A 16,201-nucleotide genomic window follows, 5' to 3' on the forward strand; every position below is an offset into this window, starting at 1 on the left:
CTTCTACAAGAACACACTTTGTTCCTTCCACGGACAATGATTTTTCTGGGAAGACTGGCTTGCTCCAGTGAAGTTCCCCAGGCTCAGAACAAGCCCAGAGGGGGAACATGCCATATTTTCTAGCCAAACTCATTGCCCCTTTGCTTGTCAAAATGCCAAACTAGTTTGTCCCATTTAGCCAGAGTTTGCCTGGGCTCCCACTTCTGATATGAAGAGGTCAATGCAGCCAGACACCTTTATTATTACGTGAAATATTGCAGCAGGTTTTGAGAACCATCAGCCTTGACATTTACACAAGAATATTGGACAAATGCCCGTAGCTTGACAGGCTGGATCTTTGTGAGGTCATACATAAAAATTAATGTATTGATCACGGCAGAGGAAGCTGAAATTTAATATTCACGAGGCAGCATTTCCTATGGTTAATTTGAAAGTCAAAAAGGCCAGGCTGTCTCTGGCTCCACACATTATTGCAGTTACCTAGCACAGGTTCCTTCTAAACCACCAGCTGCCATGGGACATGGATACAGCACTTAGGAACAGCTAAACATCACAGAATTCCTTAGGGCTAACTTTCATTCCAGCAACCATCAGCTCTTTCTCACTGGAACTCCAAAGATGGACAAACAGCAGGATTTTCTGCTGTAAGGCTTTTAAAATGCTTTGTTTTCAATTCCTTTCTTCCTCCCAGCATCATTCATCCATTTGCATCTGTGGCTATTTTAAATGTAAAGTTAATTATTCTCAGAATTAATTTATTAATTAAATCTGCTAAATGCATCTTCACTAAATTAATGACTCTCATTTTCTTAAAACAAGCTACTATAGCAAAAGATTTTGGTTTCTAACCGGTTAACACACATCTTGTTTTTCCTCAGCTCACATTCCCTTTTAAACACTTGGGGATGCTTCAGTGACAAAGAATCGATTTTACTTTAAACTTTTGCCTGTCATTTCAATTAGCCTAACATGCCAGAGACTTTGATTACACAAGAAGGAAAAAAGGCAGCTTTGTCAGCAAAGAGAAGATTAAACAATTGAAATAAGAAATATTTAAAGGAATGTCACCTTGTCACATATTGGTCCGTGCATGTGACAGTATAAAACATAAACTGCTGTTCAATCTTAGAAGCAGTAACATGCTTGCTCAAGGGATTTCTTTTCCTAACTGCTATTTTTCTTCAGCTTATACATGATGGGTTAATTTTTCTTCTGCCTTTAGCTCACAGTCTAAGAAGGAGATACAGAGATCAGTCTCTGAAAGCCAGCAAGGGCTGTGAAGAATAAAATGAAATCTAAGTCCTTTATGAGGATGCAGTCAATCTACTTCCCCAACCAGGCAATGGCAAGAGATGCTGAGGAAGAGCTGGTGCAGGGAACATCATTTTCCTCTGCAACTCGAGCCCTATTGGTGTGCATTTCTTTGTACACTTGGAAGCAGCATGCCATCTCCTGGCATTTCTGACTCCTTTAAAGCACAATTTAATAGGTACTGTGCATAAACTCTGATCCCTCTGGCTTCTGTTTTTAATTGCCTGTTCTTAACACAACCTGGGAAAGATTCAGAAGAGTGCTATAAAAAAAAAAAAAATACATTTCTAACAGTTTTCCAAGCAGTCAGGGAGTTTCCCAAGTAAGGAGTTAAGACAAGAGATAGCATTTACTGTGGGCTGGAAGGTTATTTAATGAAAGGTAGCCTGCACCTTGCTTACAGCTGGTTCCACACAACTTCTGATGAGGTAAGTGAGCTACAGATCTCTATCTCTGTTCTCTGCAAGTTGCAGGAAACCTGGAAGAGAACTGGGAAAGCCATATAAAGACTTTAAGGACATGAGTGAAAAGGGAAAAAACAGCCCAGGCTTGTGGTGTGTGTTGTGAAGTAAGAAAATATTGGTTGGTTACCTGTGTAATGGCTGCCTCATGCTGAAAATTAAATATAAATATAAAAGTATAACTACAACTATAAATTATAAATATAAATATAAATATAAATATAAATATAAATATAAATATAAATATAAATATAAATATAAATATAAATATAAATATACTACCTAGGGTGGGGGGTGTGTTTTCACTCCAATTTTAGGTAGAAAATATGGCATCTTCTAAAAATTGAGCTGAAAGGACTCTGAGAGATCACCTGAGTGTATATTTCTTCTTTAAACCAGGTTCATCTGTGTCTGCACAATTTCAAACAGATGTTTCCCCAACCTGATTTTGAAGACTTACAATAAAAGGAGATTTTGCAACTCTCTAGGCTGCACAATCTATTCCACTGCTTAACTAATCTCATGATTAGAAATAGTTTTTCTTTTTTATCTAGCTTGAGTTTCCTGCTGCAGTTTCAACCCACAGCTTTTTTTCCAGTCTATTAGGAACATGAAGAATAGATTATTACCTTGATCTTTGCACCAGTCTTTAATCTACATGAAGTTTTATCGTTTCTTTCCCCACCAGTACCCTTATCTTTTTACAACTAAATAACTCTGTTGCTTTCAACATTGTCCAGAAATCCCATTTTCTCTATCAGTTTCTCTAATAATATCTTCTGTTATCCTTCAGACTGTCTAAAGATGGTCCATAGCTTTCTCACTGTTTCCAAACCTGCACTCAACAATTCCAGGGATTCTCATCTGCCTTTTCAGGACAGGGTTATAAAGGCTGTTAATGTTCATCTTGGGATGCACAATAACCTCAAAATCCTCTTCTGAAGAATCAAGAGAATTGCTCTCTACACAATACTTTTGCAGTTGGTTATTCAGGGTACCCATTTTCTTCCTAAACTTTACCCAGCTTTTTCCAGACAAATTTCCCAGTTCATTCAAGACCTGCCTGAATTCTGCTTCTGTCTCCTGTGTACATGCAATCCCTCCCAGCCTGGTATCCCCTGCTCATTTAATAGGCAGCCTCTCTATTTCATTAGCCAGGTCAGTAATGGAGCCACTGAACAGAAGTGGGCTGAGGAGAGACACTGAGGCCGCTCCCTCCTGCCCACAACAACGAGCCACTGGGTTTTTTTGGGTTTTTTTTGTGTTTTTTTTTTTTTTTGGGTTTGTTTTTTTTTTTTTTTGGTGTTTTTTTTTTTGGTGTTGTTGTGTTTTTTTTTTTTTTTTTTTTTTTTTTGTTTGTTTGTTTGTTTGTTTTTTTTTGTTGTTTTTTTTTTTTTTTTGCAGCCACAGAACAGCACTGAGTTTGTTCTCTCTGGCCTGAGTTAAATCAGCGAAATGATGTTTGCATAGCTGGGTCTCCCTCAACAAACATCCCTCCTCTGGGCTCAGCTCCACTCAGGTGGTGAGTGGAGCACTCCATGCCAGTGATCCACACTGATTTTTAACTTGGTGTCTAGCTCAGTTTTGTGCTGCTCTAAATAGCTCTTTTTAATTCTGCTTTGGAGGGGCTCATGATAAGCAGTGTAGGCTGACATCAGCCACCACCACACCCGGCTGGGGCCAGGTGCTGCTCCTTGGGCCCTGTTTAATCACTGCTACACATGAGGCCTAGAACAGGCACTGAGCCTCATGAAAAATTGCAGTAAGTCTTCAATTCTACGTGGTAAAACCATAATAATCTCCATCTTTTTGTACAACTCCATCACAGAATTGTCTACCTTGCCCTTCCTCAGGCATTGCTGCTCCTGGAAATCACAGAATCATCAAGGCTGGAGGAGAACTTCAAGTCTCACCATCACCCAGCACCAAACCCTGTCCCTAAGGGCCACATCCAGGCTCCTCCTGAACACTCCCACAGACAGTGACTCCAAACCTCCCTGGGTAGATAATTTCAAGGCCTGACCACTCTCTCAGTGAAATTTCCATTTCCAATGTCCAATCTAAACCTCCTCAGGTGCAACTTTGGGCCATTTCTGCTCATCCTTTCACTTTGGACATGGCAGAAGAGACCAACCCTTGCTAAAACCTCCTTTCAGGGAGTTGTAGAGAACAAGGAGGTCCCTCCCGAACCTTCTTTTCTCCAGACTGAAGAACCCCAGTTCCCTCAGCTGCTGCTCCTAAGACTTGTTTTCCAGTCCCTTCCCAGGACACACTCCACCACTTCAAGGTCCTTTTGTGATGTGGGAGGCCCAAAACTCAACACAGAACTCAAGGGGCAGAGAGTACTGAGATGTTTTATTCTAAAAATCACATTTTAGAGTCTCCTGGACTCACAAGTTATCCAGTACTGGGGGCTACACTAAGTTGTTTCTACCTGGAAGCAAAGTGGGCTAATAAAAAATATCTAAACATGTCTGTATTTATAAGAGAATGAACTTCAAGTTCTGCATCCCTGAGAAGAGCAGACACACCACTGTTGTGCCCTCTCAGTGAACTCCCTAAAGATGTGAAAGTCTGCCTGAGGTCACAAATTGTACTTTTCTTGAGGACTGCTGGTTTTTGCCTTCCTTTCACAGATGGACAGACTCTCAAAGCTCCAAATAACCACTGATCCTGGACCATGGTCTCCAGTAAGGCTCTTGGATGCCACTTTGGTCTAGCAATGGTTTCTGTTCAGGTGTTGGCTCATGTTTTGAAATGTGGCATCTGTTTTTCACTCAGCATTATTGAAGGTTGGAAACAGAAGCTGTGCACAAAAGTGAATGCAGCTGCCATATTGTAACTTTTTTTTTTTTCCACCTTAATTGCACAATTAAAATGTTAGAAAGTTTCAGATGGAAATTTTTGGAAGAACAGGGGCAGCTCCCTGCCTTCCCACAGGCAGGAAAATCCTGCCAATCCAAAGAATCCCAGAATCACTGAGGTTGGAAAAGCCCTCCCAGCCCATGGAGTCCAAGCTGTGCCCAGTCCCCACCTTGTCCCCAGCCCAGAGCTCTGAGTGCCACCTCCAGGCCTTCCTTCCAGGGATGGGCACTCCAAACCTCCCTGGGCAGCCCCTGCCAAGGCCTGAGCACCCTTTCTGTGAAGAAATTCTTCCTCATGTGCAACATGAACCTTTCCTGGTGAAGTTTGAGGCCATCTCCTCTTGTCCTCAGAGCAGAGCCTGATCCCCACCTGGCTCTTCCCTCCTGCCAGGGAGTTGTGGAGAGCCAAAAAGTTGCCCCTGAGCCTCCTTTTCTCCAGGATAAACACCTGGAGCTCCCTCAGCTGCTCCTGAATTCTCATTTCCAGGTATTACAGCTGGAAGAAAACCCACTGTCTGGATTTCCAGGCAGCTCACTTAGGGTCCACCACCTGCCTGTCCCTTTGGAGCACCTCCTGGAGAGTCCCTGAGCTCCTGAGGAGGGAAGCAGAGTGTGGTGTCATGGGCTGGTGACCACAGGAAGGTCAGGACACCAAGGACTTATTGTCAGACTGTATTGATATCCCTGGGTGTGAGACGAGGTAGTGAGACAAGAAGGGAGGTTTATGAAAAAATCAATAGCAAATTTGTTTTGGTAGGGCTTTCAAGGAGACCTTTTAAAAATCATATAAACCAGCACATCTTCAGAATCAATTTGTACTCGGTCACATCCCTCCTGAGGTCTTGCTCTCTGACAAACATAAGATAGGTAAAAAATGTAAACTTGACAAAGCAATTAAAATAATGAATGTACTATGTTTGGAAGCTGGCACCAAAGATGTGAAACGACGACAAAAAGGCTAAAAATAGAACATGTGGTATATTAAAAAGACACATTTTAAATACTGTCCAATATAAGGTTTTAAAATAACCCCCAAATTATGCACTATTTCTATGCTAAATAAAGCACACAGGAATTAATAAGCATAAATATCTTCACGCTGTAGAAAGTGCTATATAGATACAGTGATAAATACTGCATGTAATACACAAATCAATGAAAATATATTTAAAATTCAATCCTACAGAATCTGCTGACTCTAAATAAACTTCTGTTCAACAGCAACTTTTGCCAGCTACTTCTCCCTTTTTTCCAAGAAACTTTCAGCATCCTTCTAATCACTGAAAGATCTACAGTATGTAACAACAAATAATTTCTGCCTTATAATTGCATCAAGTCTATTTTCCAAAGTTTTCTTTTATCCAAATCTTTAATCTAGAGAGGAAATGAGGATCAGAAAGTGTGATGCAAACCCGAAGTTGGAATTTAGACACATCCTATGCAAAATCAAGACAAAACTTGGGTCTGCCTGAAAGAATTGAGTGGAAAACACCTGGATGATGGGAATTTATGACAGCTAATAGTTTTAAGATCTAGGTTAAGATAATTGTATATACTTCCACATCTAGTTTATGGTGCAGATCGGTTGGTTTAAGATAAGCATATATACTTTCTCTAGACTAAACAAAGAGAAGGGAAACTGTCAGAAGATTTATCCAGTTTATCACAGACATCTAGCTTCTTTCCTTAATGAAAGGAAATCCTTGATGACCCCAGAATAAGTATCTGTGACTCTATTCAATGTGACTGGAGTCAGATTAATGAAATCCCACTTAGAGTCTATGAATTACAGACCAAGAGCAGCAATTACTCTCTTCTTCCACAGAGCAACCCCAGAGACTCCTGTGTATGCTGGTTAAATCACATAATATATTTTCCCCTTTGTGAGTTTAAATAAAAGCAAAAGAATGAAACAAATATAGAAGTCTAACAGGCTGAAGAGTTATGTTTCTCACAGTAAAATAAGGAAAACAAAAGGATCAGTAACTGTCTGCCTCAGATGTTGGTCAATTTTCAATATTGATCATGTTTTCACATAAATTGACTTGGGCTTTGGCCAAATATAAGATCATTTCCCTCTTCTCCATCACTGCTTTGCACCTCTTCATATACCACCTATTCCAAATCCAACTGTTTCACAGAAATATTTCCAGGCCAGCATGAATCCTTGCTGGGCTTTCAGCTTTTGGATCTTTCTACATCCTTTGGAGTAGTCCAGAAATGTAGATCACAGTTTTCAAAGACTCTTTCCAACACAGCTACCTGGGGCTGACTGTAGGGTTTGCACTATGAGATAATTCCAAATCATCGCCCCTATTTCAGTGCAGGGATCTGCTCTGTGCTCTGGTTCCTCATTCAGCTAATCCAGTTTATCATGACAGCATCATCTGGGATCTTTGCAGGAATATTCTCACTCCATTCATCTGCTTCAACAGTTCTGGAATTTCTTTTCCTTCCAGCTCTCAGACTTCTGGTCTTTTGAGACTTCAGTCAAAGGTGGGTTTGAGGGACAAATAGCTTCTCAGCAGAATCCCACAGCTAAGCAACAGTTTCATCAACCAACATTTCAAAACTAGTGTCAGGATTAAAGACCAGAGAATAACTGGTTCTTCTTATCTGAAATCTAGGGTTTTACATATATACCTGTATGCTTTGCAAGCTTCTTGTCATATTTGCCAATCTTTGGGTACTTATGCTAGAAAGTGAGGTAAAGAGCTGAGAAAATACAGACCTGCAGAATCATTTGGGTGTCAATAAACAGTATGACATCACCCAATCAGAAATACACATATTAAAGTCTATTTTGACTTGTTGATTAGAAAAATGTAGTCATTATGGTTGTTATTGCTGTTTGGGTTTTGCTGATCTGCTGGTGGGTCACTGACTAATAGAAGCAAACACATTAAACAGGATTTTCCTGCTGTTTCCAGCAAAGCAGGTCACTAATTTGTGCATCACTCTATGCTTCCTCCATAGAAAGCCTGGAGATAATGGAAAGGAGTCCTGTAAGTAGAAGTGCACTATAAAAGGATAATAAATGGAGACCATTCTCCTTTCTCAGTGATTTTCCTTTTCAGGACACAGTCAGTTGGTTCTTGTCTTTCCTCCACTCATGTGGAACTCACTTAAGATGTGAAATAAGGTGACCTCACTCCCACTCTCTGATTTCCTGATAGTGAGAGCTAAAAGCAGAACTTGTTTGGGAGACTGTGCATAGAAAGTGTTCAGATGGGAAAGACAAACAGTCCTGCCAGTGGCCTAAAATGTCATACAATTTTATTGGAGACTTTTAACTTATGAGACATCTTGGTGTCAATTAAATGTGTCTTTTCCTCCAAGAGTTGCACATTAACTCTACCACTGTCTGCCTTCCCTTGTTGTATACAGTTTCTGACCAACTTTTCCAGTTTTAAACTGCCTCATAATAATAGAATTGAGGTTGGAAGGTTCCTCTGGAGGTCACCCAGTCCAAGCCCCTTCCCAAAGCAAGTTTAATTGCATCAAGTTGCTCAGGGATGTGTCAGTGAAGTCTTGAAGATTTCCACATGTGGAGATCCCACAGTCTGGGCCCCAGCTTCAAGATTTGACCAGGATCTCATGGTAATTTTTCCCCTCACTGATCAGAATTTCCCATATCAAAAATTCCCTGTCTTTGTGCATAGGCACTTTTTCATAATTTCCTGTATCAAGAAATCCTGATCCTTAACCTTCCTTCTCCTGCCCTCAGCACTCTCCTGATTCTTTAGGAGATGCTTTTTACCTGTTCTGAGATCAAAGTTTCCCAGGCTGACTTACCTGTGTGTCACAGTGACCTTTTCCAGACACCTTCTGACATCTAAATTTTATTTAATCTAATCCCATTGATTCTTCCTTAAGCATTGTACTGACTTGAATGCAACACGAGGTTGGTGGTTGTTTTTAGGGAGTTTTTTTGTCTTTTTTTCTTCAGAAAACCCCCAAATCTCCTTTTCTGTTGCACTTGAAAGGCCCTGGCAGTGCACATGTACAGCCCAAGGCTGGAAGTGCTTGGAGCAGCCTCTTGAGGAAGGAGGTAAGTTCAGCAGAAACTGAACCAGCCTAATTTTTGTGCTAGCATTCAAACTGTGTTCCATGTGTGTGGCACCATGGGGGAAAATCCCCCAGCCAGGATGGGACAGCAGTGACAGCACTTCCCTGAGACCTGGCCAGGATGAGCATCCTGCCAGTACAATGGGAATCACCACTCAGAAGGAATCTGGCCACCAATGGACCATTACAGGTGGTCTTGAGAAGCCAGATCCTTCAAACAGTTGGACATGGATGTGGTAGAAATTGGGGAGAAGCAAGAATGTAGGCTATGAGTTAGCACAAAGGATAATTTTTCTAACTTAAATTCTAGCATATTCTGTGTCTTATATTTGAAAAAGAAAGGATCAATGAAGTCTCATATTTCTGTATTTTTTCCTACATTTTCAGAATAAAAAAGAGAAATTTTTGCCTACTTATGCCTGTAGAATACTACAGACACAACAATTAAACAGTATGAAATTGGATCCTTGCTTGCCCTTTATCTTGGCCAGAGAATAGACTGCAGCGGAGAATCTTTTCCATTTTTCACACATTAATCATATTTGTGGTTTGAAACATCCCAGGCAAATACTGTCCTTAGGGCTCAAAATATTTAAAGAGAAAATGTCTTTTGTTCTATACAGAGGCAGCAGAAGTTTTAAAGGCTTCTGCCTTTGCAAAGCAAACTGAAGAGCGCAGGAGGCAGCAAATCTTCATTTTATAATATGTCGGGGTTGTATAAGTGTTATGTTTGTAATAAAAATATGCACAATACTACCAACAGAGTTAATTATTTCTCCTGCTGGTGACTTAAACGCCAAAGCAGTGTTCTTGTGCAAAGGACTGTTGTTAACCTGTCTAAAGTCTATTGTATGGACTTGTTCTCAGCAAAAAAATACAATCTGCAAAGAATGCAGCCTCCCCATAAATTTACCTTTACCCCTGTCCTTTTCTCTTTCTTCTCACTGATGCCTGAAAACTGAGTTTGCCTTTCTGCTTGAATAGCAGACTTTCAGCAAAGCTTTTTTGCAGCCAGGGCTGTGACTGATGGATGAAGTTTTTAGGGCTCCATACCTGCAGCTACAGCACTTGCTACTTATGGTGGCAGAGGAGATGATAAAGACACAGGCCTTTTATTTATTCTCCTCCTCACCCTAATTTAAGACCTCTCCCTCTGTCAGCTGCTGGTCTCTGCCAGCAGTGAATCAAACAAGAAGTTCCCTGGATATATTAAGTGCATCTGCACAGCAGTGCTGGCATTTGAGCAGCTCTGCAGCAGGCTTGTTTCACTGCAAAGCAGCTCTGAATAAAACAGCTTTTTTGCCCACAATCCATTTCAGAATAAAAGATAACAAAGCATTTTGTTAGAAATAAAGCTGAGGGAGTGTGTTCTATATTAAATATGTCCTGAGGGCTTGCATTTGTTTAAAAATGTCCAACTTGGCTTCTGGAAACTGAGCCCCCAGTGTGATCTGTGCCTCACTCAGCACACAGGGCTGCTACAGAAGTTCTCTGCAAGCCACAGCTCCTGCTGATCTGCAGAACACTGGGACAGGGACTCATAAACACATGTTGAACATATTTATACATATATCTGTGTGTGCATGTATATATTTCTATGTACACACACCTGCATGAAGGTAACAGCAGGATCATGGAATCACAGAATGGTTTGGGCTGGAAGGGACAGGGACACCTTTCAGAACTATCCATGTACACATCAGCAATTAATAAAATGTACAAACACCTGCATGTGTCTCTTCCTGGGGCTAAGGTATGGTTCCATGATGGTTCATACACACCCCTGCATAATGAACACCACAAAAATACAGCAGTAAGATTCTGTCCAGGCCAAGAGCAGCAAAAACAGAGCAACTGTTCTTGTCACTGTCCATCTCTGAGGTGCTCCAAAAGGCAACCACAAAATAGGAAGTTTTGTATGTGAGAGACTCACATGGTAGAGAATAACATTTTTAGCTGAGGATGTTTATTTTCTTGGGGTTGTAAATATAGGAAAAAACGTTGCTAGCAAAGCCCCAGGAAGAAGCATTGCAGCTTTGTGCATGGAAAGTATCTGGAGAAGGCAGCAGCACCATCTGGTGTTCTCTCCAAGCCCCCAGAGAAGTTCCTGATCTCCATTCAGAGCTGTCCTCTAAATTCTGACCTCTTTAACCCACTGAGTGCCATAGAAATATATGAACTGTAATGGAAAATCTCCAGCTACTTTACATTTAAATGTGTGCTAAAGATAGTTTGGTTTGCTACAATTATGAAATTAATGGATTTAGGAGACAGTAATCCCAAAACATAAATCAGAGACTCAAACAATGGTTTGGGCTGGAAGGGATCTAAAAGACCACCTTGTTCCAACCCCCTGCCTTGGGGACAGGCAAATTTCCACATGCCTGAAGCACTTTTGGAAATTTCAGGAAAAATATTTTCCTTGCCTATCAAACCAAGATTGCATTTTTTACCTTTGGTGGGAAGTCTTGTTTAAAACTGAAATCCAAACCTTAGATATAACCTAAATCCAAACCTCAGATATAAAATGAATGAGTATTCTTTTCAATCCACATGAAAATAAATATACATGGGCATTTAGAGAGAGCAATTGGCCCTTGTGTTTAAAGACTGCTGAATTTCTTTGTGATTCAGACAGGAAGAAAGATAACCTGATACTCCATTCAAAATTTCCTCTTGTCACTTTCTCAGCAAGTAAAAGCACACAGAGCTAGATTGGGCAAATATTCCAGGCATAAATAAGCCTATTCACAAGCAAATATGTTTGTTTGTAAGTCATTATGTTCCTTCACACATGAATACTCAAGGCAAAAAGGCAGGAACTTCGATGCAAACAGGGTAAATGAATACACGCCTCCAGCTGCAACAGGGCTGTGCAGCTGGTCCTGGAAAATGTAACTTGTTACATTCTAAACTAACCATACCTTGCAAAATACTCCACTTCAACTGTACATTTTGAAATTATTTCTGAGCTAATGCTCTGCAATAGGTTTTAAACAAAAATTTGATAGGCGGGATAAACCAAATCAACTCTCACTTCTCTCTGTAGCTCCAGGATCTCCCTTTGGCTTTGCTCAGGGCGAGCAAAGGGCAGGAGAGGAAGCAGCAGGGAGAAGATCAAGGACTGGAATCTGCAAATGCTGTGTGTCAGCCCTACACAGAGGGGCTGTGGCACTTACTGTGGGGTAGGGGTGGGAGCAGAACACGGTGTATTTCCGGATGATGCCGTTCAGCTTCAGGGGAGGCAGCCAGGACACAAAAACCGTGGAGGCTGAGGCAGCAGCTGCTTTAACTCCAGCAGGAGGACCTGGAACTGGAGAAGCAAAATGTGTTAGAGTGGCCCAAGGCAGCTATTCAATCATCCCAGTGGAACAGAAGAGTTGAAGAGGAAAAGGGGAGTGTGCTGCTTTGGTGGCTGTGTCCCCATGGACTTGAGATGGACACTGTGTGTTAGGGAGCAGCCTCCATGCTGCCCATGCCAGGGAGAAGGTTTGGAGGATGTGACCCCATAGTTAAAAGGGGAGAAACTCTTCTTCAGAGGATCTCAAAGCAGAACCTGCCACTGTTGGTTAAACTTTTGTGAAGTATCCCCTCCAGCCTGCATAAAATCATAGAATTGTTTGGGTTAGGATGGAACTTAGATATCTTCCAAACCCCTGCCATGGGCAGAGATACCTTCCCCTAGACCAGGTTCCTCAGAGCTCCATCCATCCTGGCCTTGGACACTTCCAGGGATGGGGCATCCACTGAGAAACCTGTGTCAGGGCTCACCAGCCTCAAAGTAAAGAATTTCTTCCCCAGATCCAACCTAAATTTCCCCTTTCAATTTGAATCCAAATGCACACGTGAAAATATCTTGTCCGTGGTCACAGAAACTGCCAAACAACACCTTATTAAAAATGGCCAGCTTTGAATACACAACCCATGCCAAAGTGTTATAAATAATGCACATGTGGACAGTTTAATGGACATCCAGAGCAGGGCTGTGAATTTAATGAAGTGGAGGGTAAACGAGCAGTTTGCACTGCCTGATGTGACCCATGGCCAGCAAGTGCCACGATGTGTGAGCAGACATCTCCCCCCAAAAAAATCCTTGCCCCTTGCCCTGCCCTCAGCAGCTCAGACCTCTCTCTGGCAGTATATCTATTTCTCTAATTACAGCAGATATCTACATAATACATAATAATACAAAGTTATCACAGAGAAAGAGCTAAAAACCTCCAAACCTCCTGTCTAAAACCAGTGGAAAAAGCTTCTGTTTGGAAATGCTAAAATCTTGCTGTGTAATCTTAACTACATCCCTTTGCAGCCTTGCATTTTGGGAAGGGTTTTGATTTCATGAGCATATGCTGTTTTTCAAACACACATTACACTGTACGGAGCTCTCCAGCTTTGGAAACACTTTTTTACTAATGTGCAAAACTGCTAGATTTATTTTCCTGCATGCTGGAATATCACATTACACATAAGCTTGTACTCAAACAAAACAAGGGCTACACTTAATGTCAGAATAAATGGGTTTAAAATTTACTGAAAAATACGCCTTGTGTCAAAATATTTGAAAATATATTTTAAAAACTGTGAAAATAAATAATTTGAAAGATATTATACCACTGTGTGTGGTCCTTATATACGTCAAATTATTAAAATAGGTATGTTGTATTGATTATTGCTACATAGGTTATTAAAGACAAAATGAAACAATTTTATGGACTTTGTTCTCTACAGAACTACTGCTTTGTGAGGAATCTCATATTTTTGTCTGATTTCAAGTAAAACTACTAAAATGTCAAAGTTTCTAGTGCAATTACCATTGCAATGCTTGATCAGCTTTCTTTATTTTCACAGAAAACAGTTATTGTGCCGTAGAGGTACAAAATCCCTTGTCCAGCAAGCTGATACTTGTAGATAAATTCTGAATCTTTGTTCTGCCTCAATTAAGCAAGCAGATATTATTCTGCTACAGAACTTCACCCATAAAGAGAAGTCAGCCAGCCTGGGATCTAAATTTCCTCATCTTTTGTGTAAAAATAATGTGAGGAGACCCTCAATTTTATACCTGCATAGGTGGTCCTGGAAGACGTGAGAAAACTGACAGGCACCACTTAGTGCAACGTCTCTGGATGTGAATTTTCTATTTATAGTGTGCTGAGAGAGCTAATTAGGCATCAAGTGAGAACGTCATGATGATAATTGCATGCAAACCCAGCCCCTCGCTGCAAAGGGGCTAATTCAGTTAGCAGCTCTATCCAATGCAGAGTAAATATTGATGCTTGACAGCATCCAACTTGTTATTTATACCCAGCTCATTAGAAATGCTATTTGCTCCTGCTGCTGAGGAGTGAAAGCTGGCTCTCCAGGGTAATTACCTAACCCACAGGAGGATTCCTTTATGGATAGCAATGTTTTCTGGAAATCACTGCAAATAGATGGATGAGGTTAATGCAATTTATTGTTAAATTAGGGTGTGATCTATAGGGACAGGTTCTGATGGTAATTGGTCATGGCTGCCAACTTTTGAGGGATAAACTCAGAATTCATCTGGCATTTCCAGTCACTGGGCCTATGTAGGAGACATTCCTTGTCATTGCTGTGCTGCTGTCTGGTGTGAGACCAGCAGAAAGAGGGGCCAGAAAGAAACTCAGGGAGCCATATGGTGAAATTTTCAACCCAAGGACCCCTCCACCTCACTGGGCTGGAATCAGGCAGCAGTTTCTGCAGTGTTGCCAAAATTATTCTGAATACTCATTTATTAGTCCTCTTTTTGCTGCACTGCTGGGTTGTGCACATGAAAGCTGTGTGTCATTCCACTGTGTGTGTGGAAGTGTTTACATTTCCTTGCTTGGAATCCTGCAGAATCTCATCTGGTGCTCCACAGACCCCCACTGTTCTCTGTCCAGAGGGTAAAATCATTGGTCAAACCCATCCCCTGCACCTCCTAAGAGTTCTCTCAGCATTAACTGAAGCATTTCTTACTAAACAGGGTTCCTTGGGCATCTGAAGAAGTTGTGGTTGGGGAATGTGTTCTGCCTGATCCTGGAGAGGAAAATCCCGAGTCTTGCCAAGCAAACTAAAGGTATTTTCCCTCATTGCCATTGCATCCCCAGCCTTTCAGGCTTCAGTCATTATAAGCCAGCAGTATCAGGAGACCTGAGCTGCCTTATTGAATTCTCCCTGGACCTTTATTTAGCACACTGACTCCCACAGCTCCCAGAAAGACAAACAAACTGATTTTGCACAATGCCTTAGATCCTTCTTTTCCCCCCATGGTCACTGGGGTAAAACTATGGTGAGAAGCTGAGGACTGCTTCTAAACAACTTTGCAGCCTTCCAGGGAGCAGATGTGGCAAATTTAAGATCAAAGATGGCCTCATTCTCCAGCTAGCAAGGCATTGAAAAACACGGAAATAGCATCCTGCTTTCATGTGGAGGAGAACACTTTGTATTCCTGACAGTGCAAGTGAAATGCTAAAGCAGAGCAGGCAATTATCCTGATACAACAGGGCTGGGAAGCAGCATTTAGATGTGCCAGATAATGGGGAGGAGCTCCAGGAACTTTCTCATTCTCCTTTTCATAAGCAGAGAGATTATCACCATTTTTCTTCACAGTACTGAGCAGCAGGGAGGCAAATGCACAGACTGTGGTGCATTTAAGAGTGATATGGCAAATAAATCAGAAATCTGAGCCTTGTTCTGTAACAGGGTTTTAATTCTGCACGACACGGGACTATTCCATTGCTGGCTGCACTTAGAAAAACCAAAATAAACTCAACCCCTGACTGCTGTCTGTTTGTTCATGTAGGTATTCCACCTACAATGCAGATCTCTGCCAGCCAAAACACATCCACACATGAATTTACTCTGAACTGGCCTCATATTAAGCACACCAGTTCTATCAAATCTTGCCAGTTTCCCAAGGAGAACATTTACTATTCTGTGCCTTTTGCTTCTTAGTTAAAAAGATAAAATTAGAGATCTTTACCACTAGAAAAATGTGCATTAAGGGGTCATCAAGGGCAAATTTTCATCACAGAGCCCGGTCACCCTCATCAGCTGAACAAACCCAAGCTGAGCTCTCCTCCAAGGAGTACTGAACATGCACCTGACTGGATTTCTGCTTAATCATTTCAGAATAATGTCAAGCTTGCCAGATGCTGTCTGTGCCCCTCATGCCAATGGTCAGGAAGCTTGGTGTCCAGGGAGAGGAAGGAGAGGAGGAAAACCTCTCTGGATCCAGGCAGAGTGGGGCTGGCAGAGGGATTTGGTACTGTTTTCCCTTCCTTCCTGCTGCAGCTTTTGCCTGGCTCTGAATGCCAGAGAGCTGGAAGCACAGCACTGCTGCAAAAATCCTCCTGTGTCACAGCCAGCCCAGATGCCACCTCTGACAGACACCCAGACCAAATTCCCAGCTGCAGGAAGCTTTCCTGGGATGGGGGCTCTGGGGTCTGTGTCCTCCCATGGTCTGCTCAAGGTCGGGGCACTGCTGCCAGCCAAGGT

General features: G+C 41.7%; 1 protein-coding gene across 1 annotated transcript in view; it reads right to left on the bottom strand.

Annotated features, from left to right (window-relative positions):
* DSCAM (DS cell adhesion molecule) overlaps positions 1 to 16,201 on the bottom strand; it is a 446,344-nt gene that overhangs the window by 64,347 nt on the left and 365,796 nt on the right. Inside the window, exon 20 of the mRNA XM_053936664.1 lies at positions 11,884 to 12,017. Coding sequence (XP_053792639.1) covers positions 11,884 to 12,017 — 134 coding nt within the window. The remainder of the gene's footprint in view (positions 1 to 11,883; positions 12,018 to 16,201) is intronic.

This window comes from Vidua chalybeata, chromosome 2 (assembly GCF_026979565.1).
Source record: "Vidua chalybeata isolate OUT-0048 chromosome 2, bVidCha1 merged haplotype, whole genome shotgun sequence".
NCBI classification, from domain to species: Eukaryota; Metazoa; Chordata; class Aves; order Passeriformes; family Viduidae; genus Vidua; species Vidua chalybeata.